The sequence below is a fragment of the Paroedura picta genome, chromosome 10 (assembly GCF_049243985.1).
Source record: "Paroedura picta isolate Pp20150507F chromosome 10, Ppicta_v3.0, whole genome shotgun sequence".
In the NCBI taxonomy this organism is placed as follows: domain Eukaryota; kingdom Metazoa; phylum Chordata; class Lepidosauria; order Squamata; family Gekkonidae; genus Paroedura; species Paroedura picta.
In genome coordinates, this window is record NC_135378.1 from 51,164,581 (window position 1) to 51,185,115 (window position 20,535).

Genomic DNA, 20,535 nt, shown 5'->3' on the forward strand with positions numbered 1-20,535 from the left:
AAATATTTAATATATAAATAAATACATGTATTCTATTCCTTGATGTCAACTACACAGTTTAGTGCCTTTTAAAACCAAAATTTCTCCTAGCACCTGATGAGATGTGATTTTGTTCTGATGTTAAACAGGTCAAACCTATTAGCGTTGCTTCTCAAGCAGCAGAATCTCTGGATGATCAAGGTGTAGTGGTTGAAGCAGCCACATGTATTCAGTTGAGCAACTTAAGTTATTGTACAGTTTGATACTGTAGAGATTGAGGCCCATTTTTCTCCAGTATTTTGCAGACTGAAAGAATTAAGGAAAACTACATGTAAAAGTTTAGGGGGACGCAATTTGTAGTATAGAAATACATGAGAGGGAAAAGCAGTTTGTAGCGCAGAGAAACAGGAGATCAGGAAATGCACAGTACCTTTGAACATCTGAGATTGATTTGCAAAGAGACTTGGCTCACAACAAAGCAGGCAGATGGTGGTCTTTTCTGGGCAAAACTGAAGTACAGAATTATTTTAAGCAGAAATTATTTGTGAACTAGACAAGCTAGGTTTAAATGTTTTGTTCCCTTCTCCTGGATGGTAGTTTTTAGCATAATTGTTCTCATTTCTTATCTCTCTCACCATTGACTTTTGTTGCCAATTATGATCTTCAGTTTTCACTAAGTGTCCAGTTTCCATGAATCATCAGGAACATACATCATGCCTTGAGATTTGTGTTCTTCAAGATCATCTTATTTAACTGCCAGTGTGGGCAGCATGTGATGCTGTTGTGACACACACATATACTCACACATGCACAGTCTTAAGCGTTTTAGCAAAGAGTCTGGTAACAGTATTAGATGCTCAACAATGACCCTATATTGCCTCTTCTCTCTTTAAGCATCTAGCAAAGCCTTTCTCAAACTTTTTTACCATTGAGAAACCTCTGAAACATTCTTCAGGCTTCGAGAAACCCCAGAAGTGGCACAGTCAGTCCCACCCTCTCCAGGCCTATCATTAACCATTTGGGAAGGGGAGGTTGACATGACCATATATGGCCCAATAAATGTTTAACACATTTAAAAATATGTTTACATTAATTTACTCCTACCCATTTGGGAAACCCTTCCAGGGCTGTCAAGAACCCAAGGTTTCATAAAACCCTGGATGAGTGTAGGTAGCAAATAGTTAACTGAGTAGGTTGCCTTCTTTAAAATAAGTTTTATTGGCCCAGTTGCATGCTAAATATTAATAAATGTACCCATTGTTGGATGAGGCTGATCATTGTAAATTTCAATGAAGATGAATTTTAAAATTTTTAAACACCTGAAACCATATTTTATACACACTACTAGCATTTTAAGGACAAATGGCTGACACACAGGTGAATTTCTAAACATCTAAAACTGAAAAAATGCATTCTGGCAAATACGATAACACAGATATAAAAATTTGTGTTGTGCTTGGTTATTTTCAGCTTTGGTATTCAGGCGCTGATAGGAGGTGTATTATTGTGGGTTTTTTGCTCCGAAGAATATAGTGTCAGCTCTGACAATCTTTTTTTTTTTCTGATTCAGGAACTGAATGTTTACAGTTCCTGGCTTAGTAAATTTGTCTTTTTAAAATAATAATTAATCTGAAAATGATCAGTGAAAATGTTGCTCTTCCATATATATATTTAGGTCATGATAGCACCTTGGAATACTGGCATGGAGTGTGAATTGCTAATAATAACAAAATTAGTTTATAAACGAATCACTAATATATAATAGGCTACTGCTTGCACTCCCCCCCCCCCAGCTTAGGTGAGGGTCAAGGGTCAAAGTACTAATAAGAGTGTTTGGGATGTCTGCTGCCATGAAACAAAATGGAAACTTGATTGATAGCTGGAGGGCTGAAGGGGGATAGCTCAATGGAGAAAGCAAAGGTCATAGAGCCATTTCCCTTCTGTGCATATATAATGATCAGCTCACTTCAAGGTGAAGAAATGTAAGTACTATAAATCAATATACCATATGCTATGTATGCTTTTATTAACTTGGAACACAAATATTTATGTAATCTCAGCCAAATAGCTCCAAGGCATCATTTAATATCAAAATTCTGCCTGTCAGTGATGAAATTGGTGTCTTAAACACATTTGGGGTAATACTAAATGATGCTGTAGGATTTCTCCTTTTGTCTGTGAAAATCATACTGGCCAAACAATTTTTCTACTAGTTAAACTGGAGTAGAATTTTCATTATGCAAAAAAATGGCAACCTGTACTGAGGTATGTATTAAAATCCTTTCCCCTCTGTTTTCCTGTAGGTCTTGTATGTATGAAATCTAGTAGTTCAGTTGTGGAATTGGTCATGCTACTTTGTTCTCAGGTGAGTTACAATTGAGTGGAAAGTGAATTGGTATTGCCCAAACCCCTGAAAATAGTTGTGCAACGTGAATTTATTGAAGAAGAAGAAGAGTTGGGTATAATATGCCGCTTTTCTCTACCTGAAGGAGGCTCAAAGCGGCTTACAGTCACCTTCCCTTTCCTCTCCCCACAACAGACACCCTGTGAGGTGGGTGAGGCTGAGAGAGTCCTGATATCACTGCTCGGTCAGAACAGTTTTATCAGTGCCCTGGCGAGCCCAAGGTCATCCAGCTAGCTTCATGTGGGGGAGTGCAAAATCGAACCTGGCATGCCAGATTAGAAGTCTGCACTCCTAACCAGTACACCAAACTTGCACTGATGCTTCAACCTGTAATCAATTTGTGCTTGCAGTTAATATCGGCCTACAATGTGTGACCTTGTATTAATTGTTTACCATGTCTGTCTGTTTCTCTTATGGTTTCCCTCATTTTCCCCTTCTTTTAAGAACCCAAACAAAAAAGTGATGCAACTATCCTTAGATTAGGCACATGACCCATTTGTACATTCTAATTCACTAGCTGAAGATGAATGTTTTATGAAAACTACATCCTCTCTCACATGATCAGCTGAGACAGGAAGCTATACTCTTGTAGTCTATTTGATCTTTTACAATATTTCCATAACAGGAACATAAATGTTATCAACTGAGTTTATTCAACTAATAATATTTTTGACATAGATAATGTCTAATATTCCCTCTTTGTTGGAATTAATAGTTTGTCCCTTTGTGTTTGTAAAGCCGTATTTATATAGTACTCCTTCCTAATTGTCTTTGACAGACACTGTGTGTTTAATAAATACTATAAAAAAGTGAACTATAATTGGCAGCTATTTGATTTTTTTAATGCGTGAAATGCAGTCACTTGCTATTCTGAGAAACTGAATGTTATACTTCTCTTTGATTAACAGAAATGCTAACCTGAAGAATTAGAGTTGTCAACAAATAATAGTATGTAGTAGATCAACTGGCTGCACTTTACCCATCTCCTATTTTTTCCCATTGTAATTATATAGGAGGTTTCTATTGAACTTTTCTTTTTGGCCTTTAAAAATGATACCTTCCTGGTAGTAAATTCCCCTACTTAAAACTTTAAAATAGCCTTTTTTAATGGGAAGGTTATTGGTCTAGAGGTCAAGGGTTTTGACCCATTTCAAAACCTTTGACCTTCATTTAAAGCCCTTATGGTTTACTTGCCTGACGAATAAGGATAATGTAAAATTAATGTTTTTTTACATCGATTTATTCGTTTTAGTGCCTATATTGCCAAATGTACTTAGATTCTGCTGATGGACATTTCATGAATACAAATGAAAGAATCATAGAAGGTGTGAAAAATCAATAAGTGGCATTGAAAATAAAGTGCAATAAGAACAATTACTTCTGGAGATTACACCTAATGGATTTTTACAATGAACTAGTGAAGACCAGTTATGTTTCTAGCAGACTTCTTATTATAGGCGTGTAGTAAAATTCCTGTTGATACTGTTTCTACTTCCAAAAAGCTTATATGCATTTGTTTAGCTTTCCTTAATACCCAAAAAATCAAATGTTTTTAATCTAAGTTATAACTCTTGGCTTTTTAAAATAGTATTTTTATTTATTTATGTTGCCATTTAAGGAAATGCAGATGTCCTTCTTGAACTTTGAACATTCACTCTTGATGTATACAAACATTTGGTGGCTATGAAGGACTGGGTTTTTTTGGTTTAAAGTAAGATTTTTTTCCTGCCCCAAGCAACCTCAAAATGTACGTCATGAATTACATCTACCAGGATTTTCTCCACTGGACAGCATAGGTGCTGATGCGATATAAAGTGGAGTAAATGACATACTCTAATGTGCCTATTTGTCACACATGTCACATTGCTGTTTAATGGTAATCTAATCAAACTCAGAATATGGCACTGGCTTAGTTGAGTTAGTAGCAATCAGAGGTGTTATTTTGTGTGAAATAGTTGAGCTACACTAGTGAAATAAACAGAGCTAGTAGCATCCTTTGAGACAAAGACTAGTTATAATATTTTTCTGAATATGAAAATGCAATGTAAAAAATGAAGCAAAAATTAGCTCCAGATGTATACATATTTGAGCTAGGGTGATAATTACATTTCTCGCTTCACATTTTCCTAATTCAAAGAGGTCAGTATGGCAATCACAAAAGTGATTTATTTTCTTAAGAGGTAAACTGTCTGTTGCTACATGAAAGCTTGAGAGATATGAAATTGAATTTCATCTCGACATTTTACAGATACTGGGAGGAGAAGGGGTTGAGTTTGATTGATTTTTTTCTTTTTGTGGGACCAAGATAGGGAGGAAAGTGAAGTGACCCTTTTGCTAAATTTTTAATTAATTTTTAAAGGAGAGATGGAGAGGATGGAGTGCCAAAGATCGAAAGATCAGGTCAAAAACTAGTTTTTAATCACATAAATAATACAATAAAGTTACAAGTATGCATCTGCAAGAATGATTTAAAACTTTATGAATTTGTCTGACATGTTAAATTATAGCACTGCTCTGATTAGTATCTTTTGTGAAGTACACGTAATCTATTGAGGTTAAAAGTATTCCTTATTTCAGCATATTATTTTATTTTGCCATTACGTTTTGATTGACATTACTCTTTTCCAGATCAAAGAAGAAATAATTCTCATTACCTTTTTATTTTTTTTAAAAGTAATTTCTGTTGAGTGTGATACAAGAGGTTTTTTTTCTTTGTGTAATATAGTGAATATATACATTTCAGCAGTATTTGGCACCGCCCACATATTCAGTAGATTTGCAGTAGCGTAGCTCTTTTCGTCCTGGTATGTCAAAACTTAAGTATTTTAACTTGGCTCATTTACTGCAAATAACAGTTTATCTACAAAAGTATCCCAGCATCCATTGTAAAGCAGTTTTTAATTGACACCCAATTGTGAAACCTTCATATAAATCTATTGCAAGATAAAGAAATAATGCATTCAATATTAACTGAAAACTGCTCCTGCTTATTTGACATTAATATCATTTTTGAAAGAATCAACGCGGCTTTCAAGGCCACTTTATAAAAGCATTGTGTTGCTCATCCTAATTCAGTCTGACATACATTCCAATAACACTACCTCCCCTCCAGAGTTTAAAGCTAAATTTATGACTGAGCATTGTGAAGTGCATCATTTAAAAATGGTTTCAACCCAAAACATCTAATAAATAAATAATGTGTATGGCTACTCAGTAGTAGACTTTCCAGACTAGAAATCATTCCATCGGATACTCAACAGTCCACTATCATAGAGGGCTGTCAGATAAATCTTATAGTAGCTGCATTTATGTCCTGTAAATCACATGTTATTGTCTGAGCCTTCTGCCAGGTCATCTATTCTTTTCCCATTTATCAGAAATGCATACAGTACGCTGAAACTAGAAGCACCTTCTAGTCTGGACTAGCTTCCTGTCCACGTAATTAAACCGGCTCAAAAAGTGAAATCCCTACCCTGATGTTGCTTCTAAAACATATGAGAATATATGTAGATCTATATCTATCCTGTTCTGGGATGCCACTCTCATCTTAGGTATGGTGATACCCTATTTGGAGTATACCATTTTTCAAATTACTCAAAGTGAGTATCTGAATTTGTGTCCTGTATAGAGTCAGGCATGCATAAAAATATTCTCATGTTTACAGTAATTCAATGGGTCTGATACCAAAGCTATTTTCTTACATTTATTTCTTGGCATCTTACTTATAAATCTGTTTTTAGGTATTTTTAGATAGAAAGTCAGGTAAATTGTATGATACGTCTGGCAAAGGCTATGCCAATATGTCTGTGCTACCCATTGTCAAATAAGATTATGCTTTAACTTAGAAAAGTGAGCAGAAGTATACAACCTATACTCAACCCCCTCCAAAAAACAAACAAACAAAGTTCTTTGTCCACGGTAAAGTATGCATTATGCACTTTAGAAATTATTTATTCTATCACGGTTTACCTTAATTGCAGTAATAGGAGGTCACAGCATATTTTGAGAGTCTAAAATATTCATTTAGTAACTCTGAATATTCAGCCAAAGATCTACTCTCACTATATATATTGCCTGGCTATAATACTGGCTGAAAAAAAGTTATATTTAGCAGTATTCTTATGAAGCCACCTGTGATTAGGAATAGCAGTGAAGACTGTCTTGACCTGATTCCCTTATTTTCCTAAAGGCTTAAATGGCTCATGTATTATTAAAGCAGTGTTTTGTGCTTCTAAAGTACATAAACTTGTGTGACAATAAACAGCATTTTTACTAAGCTGCATCTTACAATGGTGGGTTGTTTCTCTGGGTTTCCAGTTGGCTGTGAATGTTTGGGAAATTATTCTTGTCTTGTGGGATTCTGAAAATAATAAAGATTCTCATCCATGTTGCTAAACTGCTTCTTTGGATTATAGCCCAGCAGTGTTCAGTTTGTTCAGCAAAGGAGAATAATTATATCAAATCAGAAATATAAATTCCACAATTGTTTTATTATGCCAGTTCCTGATTTTAATCATACCTCCTGTCCTAAAATCTGGGGCAAGGCTATGAAGGTTGTAAACAGATGTAACTTTTTAAATTAGAAAGGTTACTTTAGACCTATTCTGAACTGAATCAAAATGTATCTCGGGTCAGTTGTGAGAAGATCCATTCTGGATGTCCCCTACTCATTTTTGGGGCGGAAGAGCGGAGAAGCAAGTTAGCATACTCCAAGCAAATAAGCATCCGCCTGTAGTATTGTTGAGTAATGCTCACGCCTTCCATAGAACTCAGTGGAATTCTCTGAAAACCAACCCAGCTCTTATCTCTGTGTAAAGACAGTGGAAAATTGCTCACAGTGAATATTAAATCTGTGGTTTCAATCCCAGCTTTCTTGTGGTTTTGTGCCCCCCGCTTCAGGTAGCTGCCTTTAAAAAAAATTAAGTGCTGTATAAACCTTAATGCATTTATATGTTTATTACCTTAATAAACAAGAAAAGGAAGTTTTACAGTGCAGAATCTCTCCAGGGATTGCGGAAAGGGTGACATAATGGAAAGCAAGCCATTTGACGCCATGCACAGCTGGCTTCTCTTTAAACTTGCAGGACTATAGCAGAGCTCAACCCTGAAAAGGAAAGATACACTCAACGGTGTGAGGGTGCTTCCACAATGGCCTCACTTCTCTAAAAAGCCACATGTGTTTTCATCTGTAGCTTGAGATTTGGAAGCTTCTGTTCAGTGGCTTATTCCTATGAAGTCCCATATGTGACACTGCACACATCATCACTTGAGCACAACAGGGAAGCAACTGTATTGTGTGTTTATGCACACTAAGTATTACTAGTCTAAACATTTTAGGGGCCAGAACTGCAGGGGGGTTGGGAACTGCCCTAGTCTTGCATATAAATATTTCATTGTTAGTTTTGATGAGTAAGGTTATTTGTTGTAAAATAGCATAGCAGTTCTAAGTCAATGTATCTCACAGCAGATGTTAAAAAAAAATATGAAAGGTTATAATTTAAATACAGAAGCAGGGATTTCTCCTCCTAAACTTCAAGGTATCCTGTTGCTTCACCAGCACACTAGGACTTAAACAACCCCCACCATTTAAGGTGAATTTTGTGCTGAGAGAGCACACCCTGTGGTTTGGCAGTCTAGTCAGAAGGATGGTTCCATGCTGGGCTTCTAACTGGATCTTTGAACAATATTCTCATGGGTGGTAAATGTAAAACAAAGTAATATCAACTGGCACTTAATTCTGTGAGCTCCCTGCTGATTGGGCTAGGCGGTGAAATGGAGCTCTTCCTGACAGGAAGTCAGCCTATAAGTGTGGAGACCCCTGAAAATAAAGTGTGCTTTAATTTGAGAACCTGCTGTTTTACAGCTCGTCTGTTTAATTTGAGAAGTTAGCAAAAGGGGTTAGACTGGGGTGGGGGCTAAATGTAAGCTAGTTGCGGCAGCAGAAGGCTAGAAAGTCCAGAATGTAGCAACTGAGTACCTTTTACACTAATTATAAATATGGAATAGCTATTTCAAGTTTTCCTTTGATCATTTATTAGTCTCAGTCAAACCTGACAGTGCCATGGGTAAATCAGTGCAGGCTTGCAAGATGCATGGTCACATTTATAGGTGCTTAGTGTATTCATTAGCCATATTAGCATGCCAGCAGAATGTATTTGTTTGCCCCAAACATCTAACAGTGTGCCCGTATCAGCCAATGTGCACAATACCCGTGTCGGTTTTGGCTATTGACTTTATAACATACAGGAGTCATGTAATAATGACAATAATAGTGACTTGGGAGCCACATATGGCTCTTTCACATGCCACCTGGGGATCTTTTGGACACTGCTCCCCTGTGTGTCTCTCCCCCATGTTTCAGGAAAGTGGGCCAAACAATTGCCTTTTAGAGCTTGTGACTGGCAAGTGGTTTCCACCTTGAAACAGCTGCCACTATGGGGACTGGAAAACAGGTAAGCTGTGAGCTGCAAACCTCATGCCAGGGATGACATTAAATAGCCCATCCTCTCCAGCAACCCCCCACATCCTTACCTGCATCCTTTGCACTCTCATCCCAGCACTCAGGCAGCTGGGAGGCCACCATCACAGCAGTCACTTAGGATAAAAGCAAGCAAGCCACAGTAGCGTGGTGGTCATTGGATTCCACTTTCTCCATGGCCAGTTGGCCTTGCTTCAGGCACCTTGTCACTCATTCATTCACCTTATCTGCTGTGCCCCATGCTGAGGAGGAGATTGATTGATTCATTTTAATTTTATTATATTTATATACCACCCTCCCCGGAGGCTCAGGGCGGTTTACATGGAACATAAGAACAATACATGAACCAGTCTATGAGAGAGATGAGATTAACCAGATGAGTGAGGAACCTTGCACCTTCCTCCAGACACTCAAGGGTTGGCTTAGGGTCAACTGTGCAGGGGAAAGGCAACTCTACATGTTGATACTATGGTAATTTTAAAGTGTTGCGGTTTTAAACTTAGTATTTAATATCGTATGTATGCATTTGGGATGGTGCACAGAGCATACAGTGACTCTTCAATGGTAACTGCAAATTTGGCTGGACCATGGAATGATAGACGTTGTTTAAACGTGTCTGGTGGGACTTAATTCTTATAAGCCTTTTTAGTATTACAGAAGGAGCTATTCCTGTTCATTTCCCTGTTGGCATTCTAAGGTGTCTCTAGGTTTACTAGCACAACTGTAAGGATGATTCTGGTGGGAATGCATCCTGGCAATTAAACCTCCCAGCTCTCTCTACCTTTAAGTAATGGTTGAAGATATTCTGCTCCACTGCATCTGATGAAGTATACCTTGAATAAAACTTTGTTAATCTTAAGGGTGCCACTGGACTCAGACTTCGTTCGACAAATGTGAGGAGTTTGTATCTTCTATAATTACTGTAAATTTAAATGTATAAACGATAATGTAAGCCGTGACTTCTTCGGGTAATGAAACCCATCACTGTAATCTGTAGCCAATAGGATATGCTGAAATAACAATGTGCATGAGGAATCTTTTTGAGGCAGCTTAGTTCTAATGTGAAATACGATTGTATCATGAAAGAGCCCCCAAGTGGGAGCGGGTTCTACCAGGAAACCTGTCAGTTGCCTCCTTGTTAAAAATAATGACATGACTTCTTTCACATGTTTCCATAAACTGTGGTTCATTTAAACCACAGTTTATTAAACAAACACTGTAGTCTACCAGATAGTATACAACTGCAGTTTGTTCATAAGTCCTGGTAACCCAATCTCCCCCCCCCCCCATCTTCAGACAGAATCTCTCAATGCTGTTCCAACTCCATTGCAATGCCAGGTTGCTGGCAAAGTCTCATTATGTATGCAGTCACTTGATGTTAGCTCAGCTGTGATGAAAAGAAAAGCGGAATAGATAACTGTAACAAAATATAAAGTGGGGAGCCATGTTGGTCTGAAGTAGCAGAACAAAGCTTGAGTCCAAGGGCACCTTTAAGACCAATGTGTAAGCTGTTGTGTGCGTAGCATACTTTACCAGACAATAAAAAAATATTAATATGTTCAAAAATCTATAATATAATTTTGCACATAGAATCTTGCGCATGGAATTGTTATCTATCTGTGAGATTTGTTGTAGTAAGAAATCTTTTATATGCAATTATTTAATATAGATTCTGTCATTTTATGTACACAAAAGGATAAGGATTTCCCTATGGGCAGTGTCCTATTTATAAAATTTACAAACTTAGCTAGGCCCTGGTTCATCACTGCCAATGAATAATTAAATAGCATTAATTCCAGTTGGTATCTGAACAAGGCTATGTTTCTCTGGTGATTATTCCCTCCATTGTGAAAGTAGACTTCTTGTTTGTTCCGGCTGCATTTTTTATCCAGTTCCTGTGTTATGAAAGGAATCACCTCCTGCTCACATAAGTTTCCTTGGGAGCTTTTGCTAACTGCTATATTCATTTTGAAAATTCAGACAGGCAGTCTTTTGGATCTTTCCACTGATATGCTTGTATATGCATATGTTCACATAAACTAACTGAAAGAATCAGGGGCTAATTCCATAGTAATTTTTCCTCATAACCTTCTCACATCCTGGTAAGCCAAAGACACCAGGTGAGAATTGTGCATAGAACTCAATTTCCAGGAGTAAAATCTAGATCAGGAACACAGCATGCCGGGAGACAATGCTTAAACTTCCTTCCGCTTTCTCCCATCTGTACATGTGGCTTCCCTGATGGGCCAAACAGTACTCTAAATAGCATTTCCTTACTGAATTGCTGGGTGACAGAGGGAAGAAAACAATAAAACCAGTAGCACCTTTAAGACCATCAAAGATTTATTCAAGGTATGAGCTTTCGTTTAGAGCCTCTTGTGGCACAGAGTGATAAGGCAGTGACATGCCATCTGAAGCTCTGACCATGAGGCTGGGAGTTTGATCCCAGCAGCCGGCTCAAGGTTGACTCAGCCTTCCATCCTTCCGAGGTCAGTAAAATGAGTACCCAGCTTGCTGTGGGATAAACGGTAATGACTGGGGAAAGCACTGGCATACCACCCTGTATTGAGTCTGCCATGAAAACGCTAGAGGGCGTCACCCGGTGCTTGCAGAGGGGATACCTTTTATGAACTTTCGAGTACAAGCACTCTTCCTTAGACCAAGAACTCCCTGGAATCTCAAGTGGCTCCCCTCCTAGAGGAGATCTCTGCATCTTAACTCATGTGTGAGCACAGGGAATCTCTCTTCACACCATTGGTTTTTCATAGAATTGTGCTGTTACTTATATTGTGTCTTGTAGCGATACTAGGTACCAGGTACCAAAATGCTTTTTTAAAGCCCTAAACAAGCTAGTAACAGAGTATTTCAATGACCACATGTTCCCTTAGGTCTCTGTCCATCTCCTTAAAATATATTCCCGAGTTTCTGTGCACAGAACATTCTGTATGGTGACACTCTGAATCTTCAGTTCCATAATATTTATGTATCATAAGCCTGCTTAGCTTTAGGCATCTAGTAGAAAATTTCCTAGACTTTAGCTTGTTCCTTGCTTTTTTGGGGCGGGGGGGGAAAGACTTTTGTTGACTGTTGATATCTTTCTTGATTTTCATGTCTTTTGACAAAAAAAGAAAAGAAAAAAAGGATTTTTAATGTTGATTCCCATGGTGTATTGTACAAATGACTGATACTTGATTGTAATATTGCTGGTGTATTTGTTTTTGTATTTTTATGCCTAGATTATAAATTTGGTAGCAACTTTTAGATCATTCTACAATATAAGAATAAACATATTGATACTTTTCAATTGGTGCTGCAGTATACTGAATGTTATAATTCTTGGGAGTAGGTTTAACATGTGCTGAGGTCCAGTGATATAATCATATGACAAATATTCATATATCTATTCTATTACGTATGCACAGGGTTGGATAGTTCGGGTGATTATGTTGTATGCTTAACCAGTGAACGGTATAGATGTAGAACAAGTTGGTTGGTACACTACATAGAACAAAAAAGGAAAAAAACCCTCAAGTCTCCAATTAGGAATTCACTAGTGGTTCATAATCCTGAGGAATAGTGAATTTTTGGGTACCCATGCTAATTATATTATAGCCATAGTGCATACTTTTAAAAGTATACCTTTATACTCTTAGAGATAAGTTAGCGTTAAACTAAAAAAAAGTATAATAGTACTTAGTTTGACAGTAGGAAATCTGTGCTTATGCATTTTTAAAATGGTGTTGTTTCAATTTCACTGTCTAAATATTTGAACTGAACTCTCTAAGTTTTGAAATTAAATGCACATTAGAAGGTAATTTCAGGTATTTACTGCACAACAATATAACACCAGTTTATAGGAAGCCTGTTCACAGTGGAATACACCAAATGGTTAAACAGCAGGGAAGTCTTCTGCTTTTAGTTAAAAACTGCTGTTTCTGTGTGGCATATTTACAACTTATTTAATTCTTAATGTAGTGTGCTGTGGGACTGAGCATGCAAAAAACAGCAGAAAGAGCTCTGCTTTCTGTGTCCAAGGCTATTACTAGCTGTACAATAATAAAGGCACTATTTTATTGGGTTAGTTGTAATTAACTTCAGCACTATGCATTCATATAAATCATTCTCAATCTGTTTTCCTTAAATTTTCATTCCTAACATAGTTATTTTCCGACATTCTTTTTCTATAAGGAAAATGTGATAGTGGTTTCAAAATGTTCGCCTGGAAGGTAATGATTCTAATAACAGCTTAATGTGCATGGAAAGGCATTTGATACCATGGGCTTTTAAAAGGTTGGTTACTATGAATATTTTGTATTTTCAAATATTTTGTATTTGCAAAAGCTAAGTTTAACCTGCAAAGTTTAACACAGATTTACCCGTTGCCAAAAAAACAGATTTACCCGTTCCTTTCAGTTTGTTTGGTTTTATGATGTTTTCAGTCTTTTCCTGCTTCTGTCTCTTGATACAATGATCCAAAATATGATAATTACAGTAAGATCACAAAAGCCCCATGGATCAAATGAAAGTCCAACTTCCTGTAGTGGCCAACCAGACACGACTGGAAAACTTGCATTGCACTAGGGCACGAGGACGTGTCGTCTGTCCGTCACCTCCCAGCAGCTAGTTTTCCGTGCTGTTGTCAGTGAATATGTAGACGAGGGAACAGTTAACCACAATCCTACTATCTCTTGATAACAGCTATCCTTCATGAACAAAAGCCATGTAGACTTCTATGAGGAACCTTCCAAAATAACACAAAAAGGAGTGCAAGTTTCCAAATTCTTCAGAATTCTTTGCCAGGTTAGATGTTAAAAAGGGGGAGGGAGTTCAGGCCACCTTAAGACTTCACCTGTCAACATAATGTGTGGATTGCTGGGCAGATTTAAAATGCTGTTGGTATCTGATTGAACCAGCCTTCTGAAAAGCAGAGGCTATGAATATGCCTTGCTACTTTTCAAACCACCCAAGCCAGTGGCCGTATGTCTTGGGGCTGTGGGTTTAATAGGTTTGTTCTGCATTGTATTGACTGCATTTAATTGGTTTTAATCTTGTGACCATCAAGTTAATTGGGTATCCCCAAAGTCTAGTGTGTTTAGGCCTATGTTTGTAGATGAATATGATCCAGCATCCTCACAAACTGTGCATATCTATGCAGTTTCATCCCATGATCAGAAACCTATATGTATGTAGTGGTACCTGTTGAGTACAGAACCTGCTGTACTATAGCAAGAGTATATACCCATGCTGGATTCATTATTCTTCATATGAGTTAAAAGTGATTAGGGATATCAGTACTTTAATATCCAGTAAAATATGAATTAAAAATGTACCCATTGTATTCTCTGATATTGTCAATAGTGTTCTGACATAAAGCAATTTGCATATAATTTCATTGCAATAAAAATACAAAGTATCTACTGCTTCTTTCTGTGAACATGCTATAGTTTTAAAGTCTTATAAAAATAATTAGCCTTAGCTGCTATATAGTTATAATGGAAGCCTTGAACACTTTAGCCTGGAGCAGTCTCTAATGAACAGGGCTTGTTTTTTCCATTTGGGCTTTGAGAGTCCCTAAAGACTTGACTTCAGACCTCGGAGGGCAGCAGCTGCCATTTGTCTTGAATGCTGGAGTTGCCAAGCAGTCAGGCCATGTACTAATAGAACACATTTGTACAGATTCAGCACATAGAAGCCTGATATTGAGTTAATGACGATCATCTGTTGAGAACTTATAGGTGGGCAGACTGAAATAAACTTCTATCACTTCATTTCAAAATCAAGCCTTTTGTACTGACTAGAGAGAGAATGTAGCTTGGCAGTCTCGATGCCATGCTATTTTGTCAGAGCACAGTACAGGAGAGCACACTGATTCACTCTTTGCATTTTTCAAAAATGTTTCCATGTAAAAATTCAATCAAAGCTGGTGGGTTAAAATGTGTGCCACATATTAATATATCTGTTTCTCAGGTGTGACCCCTCTCTGTGGATATCTGACTCCAAGCAGATGTTTTTGCAAACTTGGGCAGTTTAAATTGCACACTTCCTTTTTCTTTCTGGCTGCTGGCGGCTGACCCCAGGAATCTCTCTGTGTGTAAGGTTGCCAACTCTGAGTTGGGAAATACCTGGAGATTTGGGGGGTGAACACTGAGGAGAATGGGATTTGTCAAAGATAGATAATGCCATAGAATGCCATTGCCACACATAGATAATGCCATAGAATCCCCCTTCCAAAGCAGCCGTTTTCTCCAAGACCCATTATGCACGGGGAGGAATAACGCACATTCAGGGTAGAATGGTGGCGACTAAAATCACCGATAACGCACGGTGCCGGCTGTAACCGGCCGCAGCTTCGGTGCATGCCGTCGAAAAAGCCGCGTTAGCGAAACACGGAAGAAAGCACAGCTTCCGGGTGACCGGGGCACAACCAGAAGCGGCTCTGGGATCGCCGCGTGCATAATCAGTTACTCTGGGTTTTGCCGCCGTCACACCCCATCCCGTGCATAACCGGTGTGCTTTGCGTCTTCCGTGTTTTCCATGTGACCCAAAATCGCCGTTTCAGCGGCCGCGCATAATGGGCCCAAGTGAATTGATCTCTGTTGCTTGGAGATGAATTGGAATAGTGGGAGATCTTCAGGTACGACGTGGAGGTTGGCAAACTTAGGTATGTGGAGTTCTTAAGATCCAGCTGCGGCATTGACACCTGGGAGCTTCTCAGGGCCCAGCCATATCAGCATTGGTGTTTAGAAGCCTCTTTGTGCTTGGCCACGTTGGCAGCAGTGCCTGGGAGCCTCTGTAGGCCTGAAGTAGCTCCCACTCACTACCAGTGCCATTATTGGGTCTTGAGCAACTTTCTGCCACTGCAGCTGCCACTGCTGGTAAGTAGGGGAAACAGATATTGACAAGGGGGGAAGGAGAAATAGAGGGGATAGTTGACAGAGAAGGGAATGGGGAGATTTATATAGAATGGGTGGGGACAAGAGGGAGAGAGGGAAGTTGACAAGTCAGGGGAAGAGAAGATAGAAGGGTGAGAAATGGAGTAAGTTGAAAGAGAATAGAAGGAGGACATTAACTGAGGAGGGTTGGATGGCAAAGGGAAGAGGAGGTAAAGAAAGGGGAAAGGGGTAGCTTGATAGAAAGGGGAAGGGGGAGAAAGAAGTAGGGCATATTGAGGGGGGTGAAAAAGAGGGGGAAGATAGAGAAGGGGGAGAGGGAAGGAAACAAAGGATGCACCCTCCTCAGAAGTTCCAAGTTGTCTGTATCTAATTGTTTTAGTGGAACATGCTATTCTGTATATATCATAACACAAAATAGCACGCCATTGCTAGAGGAGTTTTCCCTGAATCAGAAGGTTTTGTTTTTCAGCTAAGAAAATTTGAGATTGGCACTGACTGGGCCTTGGCTGGACAGATCATTTTAGCCTTCCCATTCCTGCTGTTTCTCCCCACACCTCTGATATTCCTGCTAATAAGAGGAACCTTAGGAATACCTTGAGATGCATCACAGGGAGTTGCAGCTGGATGGGATACCAGGGAGTCTTGAAACTAGATGGAAAATCTTACACACTTTATATTAAAAGAAGATTCTTGGATCTATGGTTGGATTGAACTCTCTATATTCTGCAGCCTGATTCGATTCCTAAAAGCATTGTCTAGTGGTCTGTGTATGTTCCAATACTTGTAGACAATTCTTGTTATAGGAGCTTCCTAATTCACTTAGATGGAGGAAATAGAACCATGTTGCAAGTATACATGTAATCAAAATGAGTGTTAAATTCAGCCTGGTGGCTTTGCCTATTGTGTTTATTTTATTTATGTAATTTTTATTGCATTGTTTAGCATACTTGCAGTAGACCTGATGACTGAAAAAGTTTTGGTCTAAAGTAGGTATACTGAAGAAAATGTATTTTAAAAACAACTTCTTAGAACAAATTTTCTAAAACATCCATTGACATTACTACAGTCTCATAAAAGCAGTAGTCTGTATAAAAACAGATAACATGACAGCATTAAATGGCAGGCTGAAACATAAACCTTTTGCATAAATAAACATCTTAAGGAAGAAAAATTGCACATAATATATAAATATAATAAAAGGTATAGTCAAATAACCTGGCACTTAAAAGACAGGTGCTAGGGTGTACTTCTGAGAAAGGTTTTCTATAAATGAAGTGCCACCACTGGAAAATGTCCTGATTGTGGCTAGCACTGATCTTAGCTCAGAAATTGAAGTTGCACAGACAGACCAGGACTTTAAATTGTTATATTAACTACCAGTCTTTTGTGTTTTGACACGATCAAGTCTCAGACCTTGTGACCTTCCATAGTCAACAGAGCAGTATCATCTGCTTATGATCTTTCCACTAGGAGTATCAAGCTCCAGTTTCCAGGAACTGCCGTCTGGGACCCCAGTCTGGGGGATACATACTCTAGGCCTATAATTGAGCAAAGGTGCTCAGGGGTCCATCCTGGCCCCTGTATGTTACTCTTTTAAACACTTTAGGAATATTTACATTTTAGTTATTTATATTTTTGCCAATGCTTAAGCCCCCCCCCCAATTCATTATAGATTTGCCGTACATTATGACCATGTACATTAGGAACAGATTTTCTAGAGAGTAAACATTTTATAGACATAGGAAATGGTAGTCAATTACGTTCGGTTTACAGCAGGTATGAAATTATTGACTTTGTTGATCTCTTCTTGCAGCCTTTCCTTTTGAAAGTGCTGAAATGTGTTCTGTAGTTATTCAGCTACATTAGTGGTTGGCTTTGAGGCTTTTAACATGTTTTTCCATCAGCACCTTTGGGAGACGAATAACTAAGATCTTGACATAATGCAATCAGCTTCCTAAATGTAACTGCAGTACAGAATACATATGCTATATTGAAATATTAAATTAAATATGAAAGATGATGGCCATTATACTCCCCCCCCAACTATTAAAGCATGCTTAAGGGAATGTTCACTTGTTGCTTATAAAAAATTGTTTTGACTAATGCCTTCATTGATAATTGTCTATGGTGCAAAAAGTTGTGCCAAGAAGAATCATGATAAATGTATTCCTTTTTAGTTTGTGCAACTTTGACTTGAGTAAGTTTCAAAGTACTATAGCTAATGTGATCTAAGGTAAAGACCTTTGTAGACATAAGTGTGTGTGATGTCACTCAGAGAAAATTATCTTTTATTTTTTGCTGAATTATTGCTGTAAGGTTTTGCGACAAAAAGCTAAAATAAGAGAAAATGTGTACATGTAGAACAAAAGCAAGAAGTAGGAAGAAATAGCAGTTGCCTATGGTCTGGAATTGTAGCCTTAATAAATGCATACCTAAAACTTGAGCAGCAAGAATGAAATTGAGTGATTGCTGTAGGAAGCTTCCAGTTAGTGGTACAACTGGAATAACAAAAACCCTCCTCTAAAATGAAACTTTTTCTATTAAGAGATTCTGCATTCTATCTAGTTATTAGGGTACACATTGTTGAGAAACAGAACATGCCTAAAATGACAGCCATGGGACATTCCTCAAACATCTTGTGGAAATTGTGGCCCTTATTTATTGTGTGGTGTCTGTGTAGTAGTTGGACCATTAGCAGATAGTGGTAGGTTTGCAAAAGCGGTTGTTTGATTGTAGCTTGTCACATAGACATAGCAATATGAAATTTATCATCAGCTTATTCTTATTTTAATTGATTTTAAATTTTAAATTAATATAAATTGCTTTCCTTATATATACTATATGAGTTCTTAAATTTGTGTTACTTTTTGTATTCTAGGAATGGCAGAACTCAATACAGAAGAATGCAGGTCTAGCTTTCATTGAGCTTGTTAATGAAGGAAGGTAACTTATTATTCACTTTATTTAATAATTCCTTTTCTATGGCTTTCACTTCTGTTTTGATAACATATACTCAAGCTTTATTAAAAACGCTATGCATATTGTGTTCAATAGCTAACTTGGTGAATTTGATGCAACTGTTTAAACTTCCCTGGGCTGCATCCTTATTACACTGTTGCAATAATCTACAGCTGGATTAGCTTGGCCACATCGGAGAATCTAGTTTCATATGATTGTGCAGTGTGTGTCTGATCAAACTCATGTGGTAATTTCCTATTTCATCTGGCATTATCTCCTGTAACCTTTTGCGTATACGTCTGAGGCATGACTGCTGACATGTGACTGATCATGCTAAATGTAGTCAATGCAAGCTTGATAACCCCTTTTGTGGTGCATACCTGGAGGGTTGTCAGCCTGTTGGGCTCAAGATATGGGTCACATTTATACACGCTGACTGTTCTGTCTTTTGGCAATGTTACTGTTACTGTGGTCTGATTAATTCTAAGTATTTGCTTCTTTTAAGATTTTTTAAATTTAAGTTGAAAATACAAATTAAGTTCATTCTATAGAGATGACATTTTTGTTGTTATTATTTTAATTCAGATGGTTTGAAGGTAAACTCAACGTTTCACAATTTCCAGCTGTTGTCTTTTTAGTCTTGGGAAATGTACATTTACCACTCTCTCCCAAACTTACAGAAGATTTTTTAACTGTTATATGGAGGTATAATTTAAATCATTAATACTGAACTTTCAACTAGATCAGCATGAACTCTTTTTTTCTAGTTATAAACAACACCTTCATGCTATAGACATGCTGTAACTGCACAGTAAATGCATTAAACACCTTTCTTTGCATGTTGGGAATGAGGTTTAATAAACCAATTTTCTGTCAGCTGGTTTACAAACCTTGCGGTACAAAACAGAGATTAAGTCAGAGCCATGATCTTTGATAATCAGTAGAATTATCAATTATTTAATGTTTTTTTACATTAAATATCAGTTTGTCTTAGAAAACTAGATCTGCATTTTATCAGCATTTTATCAAACAAGCATAATTTTATAGATTAGGCAAAAGCAAACTGCTTAGTCTGAACCAGCAGCCATTAGGAATCCACCATCTAAGATGTGAAATTTGAACAGTTGGTGCACCTGCTAGACAATCTCTCAGGGGTGTGCACCTAAGGTCATGAAAGGCTGCAAAGGTAAGAAGCAGCATGCTTAATAGAAGCCTCTAAGAAATAGACAACACTGAAGATGCTGTATGTACTTGTACAACCAATTTATAGCATATCCAGCAAAGAGCTTTAAAAGCAAGAGAGAAACACAGATGGTTTGCCAGTGCTTTGCTCTGCAAAGCCTCTGTGGTAGTCTTAACTAAATCTGCTTAGCCTTCAAGATCAGGCAATACCATTCTTTAATTGTCTTCAAGACAGCCTCATTTACTGTGTCTTTAATTTTACATTAGCATGATTCCGCATATCCAGATCAAATGAATCCCCTAAAATGGAGCAACCTTCTTTTCAGCTGAAACAAGGCATTCTTGTCCACCATATATATCCATTGTTCCCTCAAGCAAAGCAGATCTAAACATATCTCTAAATTTGGGTTTATATAATTTACTGAAAGAGTTTTACTTTTGCTTTTAAAAGTGTACATGTGGATAAAGCACCACATTTGCAAGGAGAATGACTTCTTAGAACTTCTTATAACTTAAGTATTCATAGGGAAGTCTAACTTAGGCCTAGTTTCTGCAATCTACTCACCTTGCCCAGATGAACTGTACATGGCTGGTTCAGTCAGCAGGAGCATTTTGTTATCTCGACTAATAAAACATTATTC

General features: G+C 37.8%; 1 protein-coding gene across 4 annotated transcripts in view; it reads left to right on the forward strand.

The window, feature by feature from the left end:
* Positions 1-20,535, forward strand: part of LRBA (LPS responsive beige-like anchor protein) — a 414,817-nt gene that overhangs the window by 121,212 nt on the left and 273,070 nt on the right. For all 4 annotated transcript variants that reach the window (XM_077300118.1, XM_077300120.1, XM_077300119.1 and 1 more), the window contains exons 34-35: positions 2,283-2,344; positions 18,633-18,697. In XM_077300118.1, the coding sequence (XP_077156233.1) occupies positions 2,283-2,344; positions 18,633-18,697 (127 nt within the window). The remainder of the gene's footprint in view (positions 1-2,282; positions 2,345-18,632; positions 18,698-20,535) is intronic.